Source organism: Zootoca vivipara, chromosome 9 (genome assembly GCF_963506605.1).
Source record: "Zootoca vivipara chromosome 9, rZooViv1.1, whole genome shotgun sequence".
NCBI classification, from domain to species: domain Eukaryota; kingdom Metazoa; phylum Chordata; class Lepidosauria; order Squamata; family Lacertidae; genus Zootoca; species Zootoca vivipara.
This window is the reverse complement of record NC_083284.1, coordinates 38,967,924-38,984,551: the sequence shown is the minus strand read 5'-3', so window position 1 is coordinate 38,984,551 and position 16,628 is coordinate 38,967,924. Positions and strand designations below refer to the sequence as shown.

Below are 16,628 nucleotides of genomic sequence, written 5' to 3'. Positions count from 1 at the left end.
TGATGCTTACCCAATGAATCATGCCATCAGCAAAATATATTTTTGTTCAGAGGTCCTAGCTAAGACCACTGTACTCTACCTCTGATCTGGTTTTTAGCTTGTCCTTGATATAATTATTTAGTTTTAAATGCCTTTAACTGGGTTTTTAATTACAATTATGTTTTATTCTTTTTGTAAACTGCTTTGAGGTTTTATTATGATAAAGCAATGTATAAATCTTGTGAAATGAATAAATATTGAATTTTGTGAGTGTGCTATGTTTTACAAACATATGCACCATATGGCTTTGAAAGAAAACTTTATGCTGGAAGGAAAGAAGTTTGTATTTAAAACACGATAATTTTATCAATACATGGTATGGCTGTATGAAATTAGTGCTTATTTCTTTTGAAAGATAAAAAGTAGTACCTCTGCAGTTTGTACAAAAGTTCATTGTGGCCTTGAATTCTCTATTTAAGTATTAAAATTAAATACTCATTATAAGGTAATTTCAGGTATTTACTGCACAACAATATAACACCAGTTTATAGGAAGCCTGCTCAGAGTGGAATACACAGAATGGTTAAACAGCAGGGGAGTCTTCTGCTTTTAGTTAAAAACTGCTGTTTCTGTATGGCATATTTACAACTTATTTAATTCTTAATGTAGTGTGCTGTGGGACTGAGCATACGAAAAAGAGTAGAAAGAGCTCTGCTTTCTGTGTCTAAGGCTATTACTTGCTGTACAATAATAAAGGCACTATTTTATTGGGTTAGTTGTAATTAACTTCAGCACTATGCATTCATATAAATCATTCTCAATCTGTTTTCTTTGCATTTTCCTTCCTTTAACTGAGTTAGCATAGTTGTTTTCAAATGTTTTTTTTAAATAAGGAATAATGCTGTAATTCTCTAGATGGACTTGTAGGAGCTAATTATTCTAATAATTATTTAATCTGCATTGATAGAGTCTTAATGTATTTTTTTTTACAAATGGTTATGGATCAGTATTTTGGCTATGGTCTGGATTTGACCATGAACATTAAAAAACAGATTTATCTATTACTAGAACTCCCCTTCCTTGGGAGGGGGTGTTATTATTGTTTCTTTCCTTGCTTCTTTGTCTTGATCTGAGTGCCCCCCCACCCCCATAAAAAACCCTGGTGCTTATGACGAATTCTTGGGTCCCAGACATAACACTTTCAGGCACTGAATAGGACCTGAATCTACATTAAGTGTCAGATTTACACATAATTTCCATGGCGTTTCCTTTTTCCAGTGCTATACCAAATCTTCCTCTTCTCAAGTCTCAAAAGGCAGATGTAGGACACACATTGGATTGTGCCAGCTTCTTGGACTATTTCATATGAGATTAAAGTGAACATCATAAAGCTCATTTTTGGCATTGGTAAATTTAATTCTTTTAACTAGTGTAATGTGACTTAAAATCTTGTTCCTTACTGCCTTTGTTTTGATGACAAGAGCAATAGTTTTCAAATGGAATGGAATAAAAAGTACTTTCTGCTTATAGCTGAACACATTGTGTAGTGTTTTTTTTTTTAGCCTTATAAAAATAATTAGCCTCTATATAGTTCTAATGGCAGCCTTGAAAGTTTTAGCCTGGAGCAGCCTCTAATGAACAGCCCTTGTTTTTTCCATTTGGGCTTTGAGATTCCCTAAAGGCTTGACTTCAGACCTCAGAGGGCAGCAGCTGCCATTTGTCTTGAGTACTAGTGTTGCGAAATAGTCAGACCACGTACTAATAGAACACATTTGTACAATTCAGTACATAGATGCTTGATAGAGGTTTAATGATGATCATCTGTTGAGAGCTTGTAGATGGGTGGACTTAGAACAACTTTTATTGCCCCTTATCAGTAATAATAATAATAATAATTAATAATAATAATAATAATAACAATAATTTATACCCCGCCCATCTGGCTGGGTTTCCCCAGCCACTCTGGGCAGCTTCCAACAGAATATTAAAATACAATAATTTATTAAACATTAAAAGTTTCCCTAAACAGGGCTGCCTTCAGATGTCTTCTAAAAGTCTGGTAGTTGTTTTTCTCTTTGACATCTGATGAGAGGGCGTTCCACAGGGTGGGTGCCACTACCGAGAAGGACCTCTGCCTGGTTCCCTGTACCATGGCTTCTCGCAATGAGGGAACCGCCAGAATGCCCTTGGCGCTGGATCTCAGTGTCTGGGCAGTACGATGGGGGTGGAGACGCTCCTTCAGGTATACTGGACCGAGGCCGTTTAGGGCTTTAAAAGTCAGCACCAACGCTTTGAATTGTGCTCGGAAACCTACTGGGACCCAATGTAGGTCTTTCAAGACTGGTGTTATGTGGCCGTTCCCAGTCACCAGTCTAGCTGTCGCATTCTGGATTAGTTGTAGTTTCCGGGTCACCTTCAAAGGTAGCCCCACGTAGAGCGCATTGCAGTAGTCCAAGCGAGAGATAACTAGGAGCATGCACCACTGGCGAGACAGTCCGCGGGCAGATAGGGTCTCAGCCTGCGTACCAGATGGAGCTGATAGACAGCTGCCCTGGACACAGCATTGACCTGCCCCTCCATGGACAGCTGTGAGTCCAAAATGACTCCCAGGCTGCACACCTGGTCCTTCACGGGCACAATTACCCCATTCAGGACCAGGGAGTCCTCCACACTGCCTGCCTCCTGTCCCCCACAAACAGTACTTCTGTCTTGTCCAGATTCAACCTCAATCTGTTAGCTGCCATTCATCCTTCAACTGCCTCCAGGCACTCACACAGGACCTTCACTGCCTTCCAGCTCCCAACCCCTCTGGACGGTCCAGAAGGATGTTATGGTTGATGGTGTCAAAAGCCGCTGAGAGATCCAGCAGGACTAGGAAGCAGCTCTCACCTTTGTCCCTAGCCCGCCGGAGATCATCAACCAGTGCGACCAAGGCAGTTTCAGTCCCATGATGAGGCCTGAATCCCAACTGGAAGGGATCCAAATGGTCCGCTTCTTCCAGGCGTGCCTGGAGTTGTTCAGCAACCACTCGCTCAATCACCTTGCCCAAGAATGGAAGATTTGAGACTGGGCGATATTTGGCCATATTGGCCGCATCTAAAGATGCTTTTTTAAGAAGCAGTTTAATAACCGCGGGTTTGGGAAGGCTCCCTCACAGAGAGAAGCATTCACCAACCTGCGAAGCCCATCGCCCAGCCCTTCCCAGCTAGCTTTTATAAGCCAGGATGGGCAAGGATCAAGGAGACAAGTGGTTGGTTTCACTCGTCCAAGCAGCCTGTCCACATTCTCGGAGGTAACAGATTGGAATTGATCCCACACATCATGACCAGACAGAACTCTAGCACTCCCCCGCTCCTGCCCTCCTCCTACGATGGAGTCTACTTCTTCCCGAATCTGAGCGACTTCATCTGCAAAAAAACTTTGCAAAATCATTGCAGGAGATCTTGTGGCCCCTTACTGGGCCCCGATGGAGCAGGTGGTTCCGCTAAATTGCAAACCACCTGAAAAAGTCTCCTGCTGCTGTTTTCTGCAGGTGCAATAGAGGCAGTGAAGAAAGTCTTCTTCACCGTCGCTACCTCCACTTGGTAGGCTCGGCATTGAGCTCTAACCCGTGTCTGGTCAGCTTCAGAATGAGTTATCTGCCACTGGCGCTCTAGCCGTCTCAGCGATTGTTTCATTGCCCTCAGATCTGTGAAAAACCATGGGGCTGTCCGGGCTCCATGCAATCAGAGAGGGCACTTCGGAGCCAAACAGTCAATAGCCCTGGTTAACTCCACATTCCAGTGGGTCACCAGGGAATCGGCTGAAAGGCCATCAACATGGGATAAAGCTTCCCCTACCACTCTCTGGAAACCGAATCGGTCCCACCTCCCTGCAGAGGGGAAGGGTCGCAGAGATGTCCAGTTGCACCAGGTAGTGATCTGACCATGGCACTTCTTTAGACACTTTTACTTAGTGTCAGATCACCAACATCCCAACACCAGGTCCAAGGCATGTCCGTGGCTATGAGTTGGGCCAGACTTACCGTATTCAGGGACAGCCCCATGGAGGCCATGCTTTCCACAAATCAAAAATAATACCATCTGTATTGATCAGGTGGATAATATTGCTTGGCTAAGCTTGCTTTCCCAGAGCAGGTTTTTTTTTTAACAGACTGCTATGTTTTTACATTACAAATCTATTTTCTTATAAATTTCTAAGAAATTTTGAAGTGCTTAATGCCTCAGATCTGTGCAAAGTTGTTCAGCTGCATAATTGACAAAACCGAACTCTTACATACTGTCCCTTCTCATATACCATAAATGATAAAACTGGAGGGGATCCTGTAATAGGCCATCCTTTCCAACGCTCTGCTTGTTGCAAGAAATGCAGGGCTAGAGCATCCCCCAACAAGTCTACTACCCCTTGAGGTACCGGTAATTGGCTCCCTTTTTATGTCAACACATTTCTCTAAACGCTTAGCCAAAATCTACCCTTCTGTCATAAAATTATAGAATCATAAAATTTCAGAGTTGGAAGGGACTACAAGAATAATCTAGCCCAATCCTCTGCAATGCAGGAATCTCAAGTAGAGAGATGGCCATCCAGTCTCTACTTGAAAACCTCCAAGGAAGGAGAGTCCATCACCCCTTGTGGGAGACTTTCCCACTGTTCAAATAGCTCTTACTGTCAGAATGTTATTCCTGTGTTTAGTCAGAGTCTCCTTTTCTTCATTTGAACTTGAATCAATTGCTTTGGGTCCTAGCCTCTGGAGAAAACAAGCTTGCTCCATCCTCCTCGTGACAGTACTTCAGATATTTGAATAATGACTATCTCCTCTTTTCCATGCTAAACATGACTGTTCCTCATAAGGCTTGGCTTCCATACTCTTGATCTTCTTGGTCACCCCCACCTGCACATGTTCCAGCTTGTCAATTGTGGCACCGAGAACTGGACACGGTACTCCAGGTGTGGTCTGATCAGGGCAGAATAGAGCAGTACTATTACTCCCTTTTATCAGGATACTATACTTCTGTTGATGCAGCCTAGAATACTATTAGCTTATTTTTTCCTCTTTGTTTGGTTGCTGTATCATACTGTTGACTCATGTTAAGCTTGTAGTCTACTAAGACCCCTAGATCCTTTCACATGTAGCATTGCCAATCCACTTGTCCCCACCTTAGATTTGCACAATGGGTTATTCCTACCTACGTATGGATCCTTACATTTTTCCCTGTTGAAATTCATTCTGTTAGTTTGGGCCCAGTTCTCAAATCTGTTAACGCTGTCTTGAATCCTAATTCTGTCTTCAGTGGCATTGTCTACCGTGTTTCTCATATTATAAGACATGTCTTATATTTATTTTTTCCTCAAAAAAACACACTATGGCTTATTTTCAGGGGATGTCTTATATTTTTCCTCCTCCTCCTCCTCCTGCCATGGCCGGTATTGCTGCTGTGCCTATCACTATGTCTTATTTTCGGGGTATGGCTTATATTCCTTGAATGCTTAAAAATCCTGCTATGGCTTATTTTATGGGTATGTCTTAAAATATGAGAAACAGGGTAACTCCCCACCCCCTGGTTTGGTGCTATCTGCAAGTTGGTACAGATGCTGAACACTAAAATTAGCATAACATTTGGAGTTTCCCTAGCACAGGTGTTGGCAACGTTTTCCGGCCATGGGCAGGAGCATTTGCACGGACTATTGTCCGTGCGTCGGACATGGGCCAGACGTGCGCAGAAGCAATTTCCGGTGCCGCGCTGCCCATGTCCGGAACACCGGAAATGGCTTTTGTGCATGTCCACAGCGCTGGAAATCGCTTCTGCGGCTGCACAGATGCAATTTCCGGTGCCGCAATGCCCATGTCCGGAACACCAGAAATGGCTTCTGCGCATGTCTGCAGCGCCAGAAATCGCAGCTGCGGCTGCGTAGACACGATTTCCAGCGTCGGCACAAGCGCAGGCACCGTTTCTGGAGCTGCTTTCTTTTTCTGGGAGTACGCAGGAGGTACGCATACCCCTAAACATTTTGTGAATCTTTGGACTTTTGTCCATTTACTGTAGTTATTTTATTTGAACTATAAAATGGTGATTTTCTTGAGTTTAGTACCCCTAAACATTTTTTTAAAGGGAAAAAAAGCACTGCCTGTACCATTTATTTATTCCTTGAGTCCATGTAAGTGGAGGAACACTTAAATGTCAAAACCGGGCTGAGACAGTAAGCAACTGTACCTGAATCAAGATCTTGAGGGGTTATGCTTTTCAGTCCAGGTTTTATGAACTTAGTTGCTGGATCTGGAAAAGATGGATCTTGAGGTGGAGCTGGAGGAACTGGATCTGAAATGCTTCAGGAAGGAGCTACTGATTTGAAAATGCAATGTGTGAATTGACTCGGGGTGTGATGTGACCGTACTGATAGGGCCCTTTGCTCTAAGTCTAAGCCTTGACCCTAGCTTATTGAATACCTGGAACTGTGCATGTTCAGGCCTTAGAGCAGGCACCCCCAAACTTCGGCCCTCCAGATGTTTTGGACTACAATTCCCATCATCCCTGACCACTGGTCCTGTTATCTAGGGATCATGGGAGTTGTAGGTCAAAACATCTGGAGGGCCGCAGTTTGGGGATGCCTGCCTTAGAGCCTACACCAGAGCAGATGATAGGAGTGTGTAACACTGGCCCCTGAAATTGGCAGGAAGGATGATATTTCTGGACAGATCAGACCCTGTAAAAATAGTAGATCCTGGCCTTCTACCCTTGCTCATCAAGAGAACAGTGCCTTCTGTCTGCTGCATTTCAGCTTCTTAATTTCCACCTCCAGTTCCTAAGAAATGATCTCAAGGACCCTAAGCTGAAGAACACGCCCTCTAGATATCTGTACTGCCATCCTCCTTTGCCCCATGCAAAGTTCTTTTCAGCACTTTAAGACAATTTACATCTCATAGCTACTTGCATTTTTGTCCGTGCTTAAGTATTTACTATAGATTCACTATAGACTGCACAGTAATTATGATCATGTACATTAGCAGTAGATTTTATAGGCATAGGAAATAGTAGTCGATTAAGTTCAGCTTACAGCAGGTATGAAATTATTGACTTGGTCGATCTCCTCTTGCAGTCCTTCCTTTTGAAAGTGCTGAAATGTATTCTCCAGTTATTCAGCTACATTAGTGGTCGACTCTGAGGCTTTTAACATGTTTTTCATCAGCACCTTTGGGAGAAGGATAACAAAGATCTTGACATAACAATGCAGTCAGCGCTGAGAATGTAATTGCAGTACAGGATATATGTGTTGTGTTGAAACATTGCATTAAACATGAAAGACATTGGTTGTTACATTTTGCCCCCCTCCCCCGCCAAGCTATTAAAGCATGCTTAAGGGAGTGTTCACCTGTGGCTTAAAAAAATTTGTTTAGACCAGGGGTGTCAAACTCAAATTCATCGGGGGCCGCATCAGCAGTTTGGTCACCCTCAAAGGGCCGGTTGTATCTGTAGGACTATGTGTCCACTCTTTATTATCATAAATTATTGTCACTGCATTCAATTATTACTGTTTTTTGTAATAATGTAAGTAATAACTAGCTCTGAAAGCAGAAACATAGTCAGAATAATGGCAAGTAGATATTCAAATGTACAATTATTGTACAATTTATTGAAAAATGATTTTTGGTAACTGCACTGGGTGGTGGAGGCTCGCTAGGGTTTCATGCAGGACCTTTGCAGAGCTACTAGTACCTGGAGATGCTGGGGTCCTTCTGCATGCAGGACAGATATTCTGCCAGTGAGCCACCACCCTTCACCAAAGGGACAGGCTGAGGTTGACTCACTGGAGCTGCTCTCCTGGTTCCAGGGTTTAAGGGCCAGAAGTATAAAGCAGCATCCTATGTTTCTGAGGAGAGGGAGAGGGAGGGGAGGGGAGGAAGGAAGGAAGGAAGAAAAGAGGGAGTGGGAGGGAGAGAGGAAGGAAGGAAAGAGGGGAGAGAAAGAAGAGTAGGAAATAAGGAAGGGAATAAAGAAGGAAAGAAAAAGAAAGAGGGAGAGAAGACGGAAAGGGAGAAAGAAGGAAGGAAGTAGAGGGAAAGAAAGAATAAGAATGAGGGAGAGGAAGAAAGATGGGAAGGACGGAAGGAAGAAAGGAAGGAAGGAAGGAAGGAAGGAAGGAAGGAAGGAAGGAAGGAAGGAAGGAAGGAAGGAAGAAAGAAAGAAAGAAAGAAAGAAAGAAAGAAAGAAAGAAAAGAGGGAACAGGAGGGAGAGAGGAAGGAAAGAGGTGAGAGAAAGAAGAGTAGGAAAGAAGGAATAAAGAAGGAAAGAAAAAGAAAGAGGGAGAGAAGACAGAGATAAAGAAGGAAGGAAGGAGAGGGAAAGAAAGAATAAGAACGAGAGAGAGGAAGAAAGAAAGGGAAGGGGGGGTCACCGCCTTGATTCAGCGCCAGAAAAGAGTGCGAAGGGACCCAGGGGCAAAAAGCATTTCCCCGGCCCCAGCTGTTTGTCGGCGCTTTGTCGGCGCGGCGCTTCAGCAGCAAGGTCCCGCTGCTGGGTCCCGCTGGCTGGGGCGCTCGGCGGGCCACATGACGATGTCTGGAGGGCCGGATTTGGCCCCCGGGCCTTGTGTTTGACACCCATGGTTTAGACTAATATCTTCTCTGATCTTTGTCTGTGATAGAGAGAGTTACCCTGGAAAAAACAAAGATAAATGCCTTTGCTTCTCAGTTTGGGCAATTTCTGTTTTCAGAAATTAAGTTATGAAGCACTACACTGAGTGGGATTCAAGGTAAAAGCCATTGTTTGAAGACAAAAACATTTGCATGATGTCGTTTGGAGAAAATGATAGCTCTTCATTTATATCCCCACTTTCCAACACTTCTTCTGCCAATATTTTGTGAATGAATGCTAAAACAAGTGAAGAGGCATGTTGGCAAAACAATAGAAACATCTAGGGACCCAGGTGGCGCTGTGGTTAAACCACTGAGCCTAGGGCTTGCTGATCAGAAGGTCGGCGGTTCGAATCCCTGTGACGGGGTGAGCTCCCGTTGCTTGGTCCCAGCTTCTGCCAACCTAGCAGTTCGAAAGCACGTCAAAATGCAAGTAGATAAATAGGAACCGCTACAGCGGGAAGGTAAACGGCGTTCCCATGTGCTGCTCTGGTTTGCCAGAAGCGGCTTTGTCATGCTGGCCACATGACCTGGAAGCTATACGCCGGCTCCCTCGGCCAATAATGCGAGATGAGCGCGCAACCCCAGAGTCGGTCACGACTGGACCTAATGGTCAGGGGTCCCTTTACCTTTACCTTTAGGCAGCATAAACAGTCACTTTAGTGCCCATTGTTGTGGTATACAACTGCATACTCCAAAAAAATTGTAGCAGAAAGAATACATAATTATGATTGATTGCTTTATAGGCCTATGAGCAAAAATACACACAAAATGCTTCTAGTTATTCAGATGTGGGTTTTTTTTGTTTTGCAAATTGAGGCATGCCTATAGAGCAGGCATCCCCAAACTTCGGCCCTCCAGATGTTTTGGACTACAATTCCATCATCCCTGACCACTGGCCCTGTTAGCTAGGGATCATGGGAGTTGTAGGCCAAAACATCTGGAGGGCCGCAGTTTGGGGATGCCTGCTATAGAGGAAGGCACAAGGCAACTCCCCAAACACCCTGTTGGTTGGAGACCTCATTTATTTTGCAGTATTTCCATGGTAGCAGTGCCATGGGCCAGTTGCTGATTGGACTGTTTCTTGAGGTGCCAAGGCTTGTTCAGCAATCCAGCTCTCTTGGCTGGTATTAATAAAATATTGAGGTTTGTGATGAGAGCTGATAAGGTGTGGTGCCCTGGATTAAGGTTTCCTGAGAAAGGATCTAAGGAAACCTGAGATCAAAACTGTGCTTGGTGGTGAAGCTTCCTTGGGCAAGAGGCTGCCCCAAAGGGGGAGAAGGACTCATCTACAGTCTCTGCCTAAGGACCAGCTGCCTTTTAACTCTTCTTCCTCTGTCATTTAACAATGGCCATGCAGTCAAGCTGGTTGAACTGTTTCCGTACCAGAAAGCTGTTATGAGAACTATGAGTTTCATTTTTCCTCTCTCCCCTCCCCCCATCTGTAAGCAACTCTAGGGGCCTTGTCAGTTGAAGTGGGTGTTGATTAAAAAAAGAAAAGTATTTTTAAAATAGAATAAAATAGAATAAAAATATTTTTGCCTAACCTACATCTGTGGTGATGACAGGCTTAATACCTATTCACCTTGGTATTCTCTCACCCTTGTAGTAGGAAGCCAGTATGCTGAATGCTTAGATTGAATGTTCTTGTTCTTGTAGGTAGATGTTCTTATTCTTGTGGATAGATGTGGTCATGCTCATCAGCTGACATTGTTTACAGTACAAACAATACATGGTCTGCATGTGTTGAACATACTTAGCCAGCACAACCAATCCTTTTTTAAAAAAAATTAAAGTTGTGTATATATGAATTTTGAGTCAAAATTTTAATACCTTGCGGTATGTTATAAGAAAAAAACTGCACTTTCCCCCCTTATGGGGTACCCAAGAACCCATATAGACTCCTCTTTTTAGGAGAAAATAATAGAGGCCAACCAGAGAATATTGAGAAGCAAGGCAGCTAGTAAGCCTGATCTTTATTAAAGCTGTTGCAACAGGGTGCTCCTCCCACACTCGGGGGGGGGGGGAGACCTCGAGCATAGGCACGCAAGCCCTTATGTAGACTTTTTAAATTTCCAACCTTCAAACTCCAGACCAGCCCCAGATACATCATACATACATCACAGAAGGGGCAGTCTACAACAGAATCCTGAGTGTGTTGTTTATCTCCTGTCTGGCAAGGTACCTGATTGCATTATCTGGGTTTTGGCCACTCTTATAACTACTTAATTCCGGGATCTAGGTCACAGGCTCACACTCTGTTCATATCTTGAATGTGCCCTTAAGACAGGATTTGTGCGGACAGGATTTGGGCGGAAAGAGACAATGGGGAGGTTTCCCACTTTGACCTTGAAGAAATATTTGAGGTCAATTTGTTCAGGACCTTTTTTGTGGGGTTTCAGACATGTGGTTTATATATACAGTTATGAACATTATATGTGTGTGTGTGTGTGTGTGTGATCCTTAAAATTCTTATAACAGGTATTTCTCTGTCTCTAAAATGGTTGTTTGTAACCTGTCACCATCTTAACTTTTACTATAACTGTTTTCACTGGTTTACTTAATGTAAACTTGTTCTTTTAATGCAGCTTTAATTACCTTTTCTCACTTTTGCATTGTAGGAGTGGCAGAACTCAATACAGAAGAATGCTGGGCTAGCTTTCATTGAGCTTGTCAACGAAGGAAGGTAACTTCCTAGTTATATTAATTTCTATAATGACCATTATTCATATTGAGCAAATTCTGATTAATTTCTGTTGCTGACCTATGAAGTACTTTGTCTACAAGTAAAGTGTTTTGGATTTGGTAGCGTACATTTGCATTCCTTTAGAAATATTATACCGTTAACTTTGTGAATCTGATTGAGCCGCTAAATCTCCTGTACAGGTCTATGCAGAGGTTGTCTGAACCTGGGGAGGAAGTCTTGTTAGAATAACTCAAACAAAATTGCATCTCAGACTCAGGGCGAGTGTATCAGCCCCACCCCCCCGTCCCCCGCACAGGCTTGCTCCCATATTCTGTTGTGGTTTGGCATTTTCTCTTATCTGTAGTCATAGTGATATAACATGCCTATGGCAGACCTGCACAGTTTGTGACCTGCTAAGCTGAAACTTCTACTGGGTCATTTGAAGACCCAATACATGCTGGCTGCTTGTGTTTGACTTGTTGGGGCGCAGGTTATAGAGCGCTGTTGTGGGGTCTCAGATTAGTGATTTGAAGGTCTCATTAGTTACGTGTCTGCATGTGAAATTTCTCAAATTGACCACTTCAGGCATTTTTTTAAAAAAAGAAATAGAAAAAAAGCAAGTGTACTGTATATATTTCATTGGGTGCTGTGGCAGAAAGGTGGTATATAAATGCAATACATAAATATACCAACTGATTTTTGCATAAGCACCCTTCATCAAAAGGATTTTTGTTATAAGAAATTTCAGAGTAAGCCTAGATGTTCATACTTTCAGTTCAGTTCAGGAATACAAGGTGTGTTATAGAAAATGACAGGTCATGGCAGAAACATTAACTTTGGCGTGCACTTAAATTCAGTAGAATTATATATATTTCCTAAGTAATTCAAAAATACATAATAATCGCACAAGAAGTAGTGACCGTAGTGATATAGAAAATGAATAAAGCACTTAATGAATGGAAAAGAAGAATACCCTTATTTAGTCTCTCTTAGTATAGTCAGAGAATCATCCACTAAAATGTAAATTTTAAATGAAGACTTGGTGAGCTCTAAATCCAAAGTAATCTTTATTAGCAGAGAGATTAACTACCGGTACTCCCTCCTCCTTAGTGATTAGCACTCTCATCCTGTGTCAAGTAGTAAACTCTGGCTGCTCTCCTAAGAGTGCTTTAGCTACTTTGGTAAAATGCAGAGTCAGCTGTTCAAGACAATAAGAGTTCATTCTGGTTTAAAGCTACTTTCTCAATGCAATAGAAAGCTTGTAGATAGATGAAATATTGTGGGAGAGTAAGTGTACACAAAGACCTAGAGAGGCTGATTGGTTTAATTCCAACATGTTTTTTTCATCACATAGTTAAAAATTCTCTAAAAGAGGGATAAAGTGGGTATACGAAGTTAACAGTATAGTGAAATCTGGGCTGTCAGAAAGGTTAGTGTGATTATATGATGTTCATTGCTAAACTTCCCATAATTTTGGAGTTTTTGATAATGTTTCGCAAACTGATTGAACAAATTATGCAATGATAATGCATTATTGCTTGAGGTGAGCACTGGAAAGTGTTCACTGAAAGGTATTTTTAACTTCAAGGGATTTAAAAGAAGCTATAATGTGGAGTTAGAGAACAGATATAACGGCCGTACTTAACAGTTTCAGATTGTGCCTGTTTGAATATAGTTCTTAATTTATAAAATTAGAGTTCTGGGGTTTGAGGCTTCCTGAAACTGAAGCCATATCCTCTGAACTACTAGTCTTCTCACTCCGTAATTTCAGATGTTTGAGATTAAGTACTTTGCACAAATTCCATGGGTGAACCCTGGTTCATATTAATCCCTGGAGATAGTGAAATTGAAGACATAGCCAGTTACATTTTATCCTGCAATCTCTATATAGCCATGAGGTTCAAAGACATTAACCCCCCTTGGTTTTTCAAATGCATTCTAAGAGGTAAAGCAAAAAAAAAAACCCTCAGTTCCTATTTTGGAATGAGAATCTCCCTATTGTGGATTCAGATAGTAGTAGCAGTTAATATGAGAAAAGGCACAGTTTGGACAGAATGCTTCAATTTAGGGTCATTTTAACGTATCTGGTAAATTAAATGCCTCATTCTGTTTCATATCCAATTGTCACTGTTGGACAGCATTTACATTTTGTGAACTCAGCTGTGTACAAAGAGCGAGCAATTAGCAATATATGGTGCAAATTCGAATATATAATATTTCCATCTAACACAGTATAGTATTAATATTTCAAATATCAGCATTTCAAAAGGAATAATTGCATATACTATAGGGGGTGCTTACTGTGTGTTCATTCATATGACACACAGTGCTAAACTATCTTTCTCCACCACCCTCCATATGTTGATAGCAGGAGTGGGTGTTCATTTCGGTGCCTCTCTCATGGCTGCCAGCAGATAGCATGCCTGGTGATGAAGGAGTGTGTGCTCTGATCACTTGAAGGCTGTTGAATCTTGTGCTGGAGGAGAAAAATGCTAATACATGCAAATACATCCTCCCACCTCTTGCAAAAGTATGTCAACTGCTGTAGAATGTACATATGATTATATTTTATTCACTTAGTACATAAAGTTATATTTATTTATTTATTTATTAGATTTAAATCCTGCCTTTCCACTGGAGACCTTGAAGCTGCTCATAGCATTTGTAAAATGCAGTGGATAAATCATGCACTTTAAAACAAAACGAAGCCTGTGCAGCTGGAGCAGGAGCCTAGTGTTATCTTCACCTGGCTTCCTTTCTCTCCTGTTCCACCTTCCCCCAGGGCAGCTGTTGGTGGAAGACCATGTGGTAGAAATCTTGTTTGAGTATTTAGGGAACTGTGTTTGTGGCTGCTTTCATTCCGTTGACGTTTCCTGGGATCCAGACCATTTGCTTGCTATATAGGGCATAAATTATTAGTGTAATTTATAGGTTTCTGTAATGCACATTAAAATACATTTGCTTTTGATTCTTCCCTCCCCGCCCAACAACTTGCTTAAAAAGAAAACAGCTTCAACATAGCTCAGCTATTAAATAGGGAAACCTAACAGCTTCAGCAATTGGCTTGTTAATGATACGCACCTTGCCCAGACAGAACAGAACACTGGTTCCTCAGTGTGTTAAGAGCATAGTGCTATCTAGACTAATAGTGTGTTCATCAAGGGCCAAAGTTATAATGATATGAATGAGGTGAAGGCAGGTCAGAAATACATAAACTTCGAAGGTAGTCTTTAGCACTGCAACCCAATATGTGTACTTTAGTTCTCAAAATTCAGAGTTGTAGGGAAAGATTTATTCTGTATGTTACAATGATGGGCTTCTTTCCTTAAAGCATGTAAAGTTAACTATTAAGATTGAAGCATGCTTTGTACATTTGAGAACCTTAATAAATATTAAGAACATATTTTTTTAACAGGCCTCTCTTCTACAGTTAACACCAGCTGCTTTTCTCTTATATATGACTGGACAGGATATTCATGTACAGATACTGAGGAATATTTATCTGTTTTTCATTCCACTGTTCACCACTTACGCTCTACTGTGCACCATATTGCAAAATTATTCTTCACGAATTTATTATTCTTACTTCAATTATAAACTTTGGTGTATTTACAATTCATGTGACTTTCAAAAGGAAAAAAAAGTTGAAGTATCAGTTTTGAATAGGAAAAATAGGTGAATTTTATTGCAGCTTTTGCCAATCTGTTGCCCACCAGATGTTTCAACAACTCTCAACAGCATGATAGTGCTACTAGGAAATGTAGTCCAAAAATACTTGGAGGGCAACAGATGAGCAAAGGCTATTCCACTGGATACTCATACATGTCAAAGATCATGACTCTACATAAAAAATTGTCCAGTAGCACCTTAGAGACCAACTAAGTTTGTTCTGGGTATAAGCTTTCGTGTGCATGAAGTGTGCATGCACGCGAAAGCTTATACCCAGAACAAACTTAGTTGGTCTCTAAGGGGCTACTGGACTATTTTTTATTTATTTTGACTGCGTCAGACCAACACGGCTACCTACCTGAATCATGACTCTACACTTATAGATAGAATACTAAATCATGGTTGTGATCAACCAGTTAAAGAATCTTTCATCTGTTAATTATCTGCCTTTTTTACCTGCCTATATAAAATATCCATATACCTAATTATATTCCTGCTATAACTACACACACACACTTGATCTTAGCCAAAAGGCCGAGAAGCGATAACTCCCCCACCCCCACATCCACAATTCTACCAGCTTGCTACCTTATTATCTCTGATTGGTCCTCATTTTCTGTCCAGAACTTCTATATCACCTCTCTTCTCAAAACCCGCTTCTTCTACTAAGCCTTTGGCTTAACCCCTCTACTTTCATCCCCTATTGCAACAATGCTTTGAGTATGTGTAACAGTTGTATGCCTCCCTGGCTATGCCTTTTCTCCTCTCTCTCCACACCATCTTTTGTCAGAATTTAAGTTGTCAGTTCCGTCAGACAGGGAATCTAATTTTGCACTATGTGAGTTGATGGTGATACTATTTCAACAATAAGTAATTGTATCTGTAACTTTTATATGGGTGCATTTTTGAAATATTCAGGGGAATACAACACTTAAAATTTCACAACCAAATTATCATTTATTGTTAGAACGAAAGAGCATATATTTTATACTTTTACCATAACACACTAGGTTCAAAATAGTATTAAAAAGTCCCTTTATTGACACCAATTAAAATAATGACTTTTTCCAAGTTACTTGAAAGAATTATGAGGACAAAACTGGGGTAACATTTCCCCAGTTTTCATTTCTGGAAATGTCAAGTGTAGAACCCTCACCGACACTGAATAACAATTTTTTTAAAAAACCCTCAAGACCACAGCTTTGTCTTGTATGTGTTTTTTTTTATTTAAGTGTATGATGGTCTACTTCTAATAGAAAACTATGTTCTTACAATTAACAAATTCATTTTAATGTTCTGGATTCATAATAGGAATTGCTTTACGAACATGCTAGATAAAACCACAGTACATACCCACTGAGAATAACATCAAACAATGTTAAGGATGTGATGAAAATACAAATGATATCTTGGGGTGTCCTGAAAGGATGGGGAGAATAATTCAGCTGGTGTTTTGAAGATCACATAGAGATTTTACATTCTGTGTTAAAATGTTCACCTATAAAACAAAGTATATTTTTAGAAGTTTGGCTTTTATTGCTTTGAGTTCTGTTTGATCATCTCTGCATGCATTTAAATATCTTTGTGCAAATTGGGAACATCTGCGTTAGTAAACTTAATAGAAAATCTCAGGTTATTTACAGATGACTAAGGCTCTTGCTTTT

The 16,628-nt window shown here is 41.3% G+C and overlaps 1 protein-coding gene across 4 annotated transcripts in view; it reads left to right on the top strand.

The window, feature by feature from the left end:
• The window catches only part of LRBA (LPS responsive beige-like anchor protein), a 357,361-nt gene that overhangs the window by 112,124 nt on the left and 228,609 nt on the right, over positions 1-16,628 (top strand). For all 4 annotated transcript variants that reach the window (XM_035113958.2, XM_035113959.2, XM_035113955.2 and 1 more), the window contains exon 35: positions 11,231-11,295. In XM_035113958.2, the coding sequence (XP_034969849.1) occupies positions 11,231-11,295 (65 nt within the window). The remainder of the gene's footprint in view (positions 1-11,230; positions 11,296-16,628) is intronic.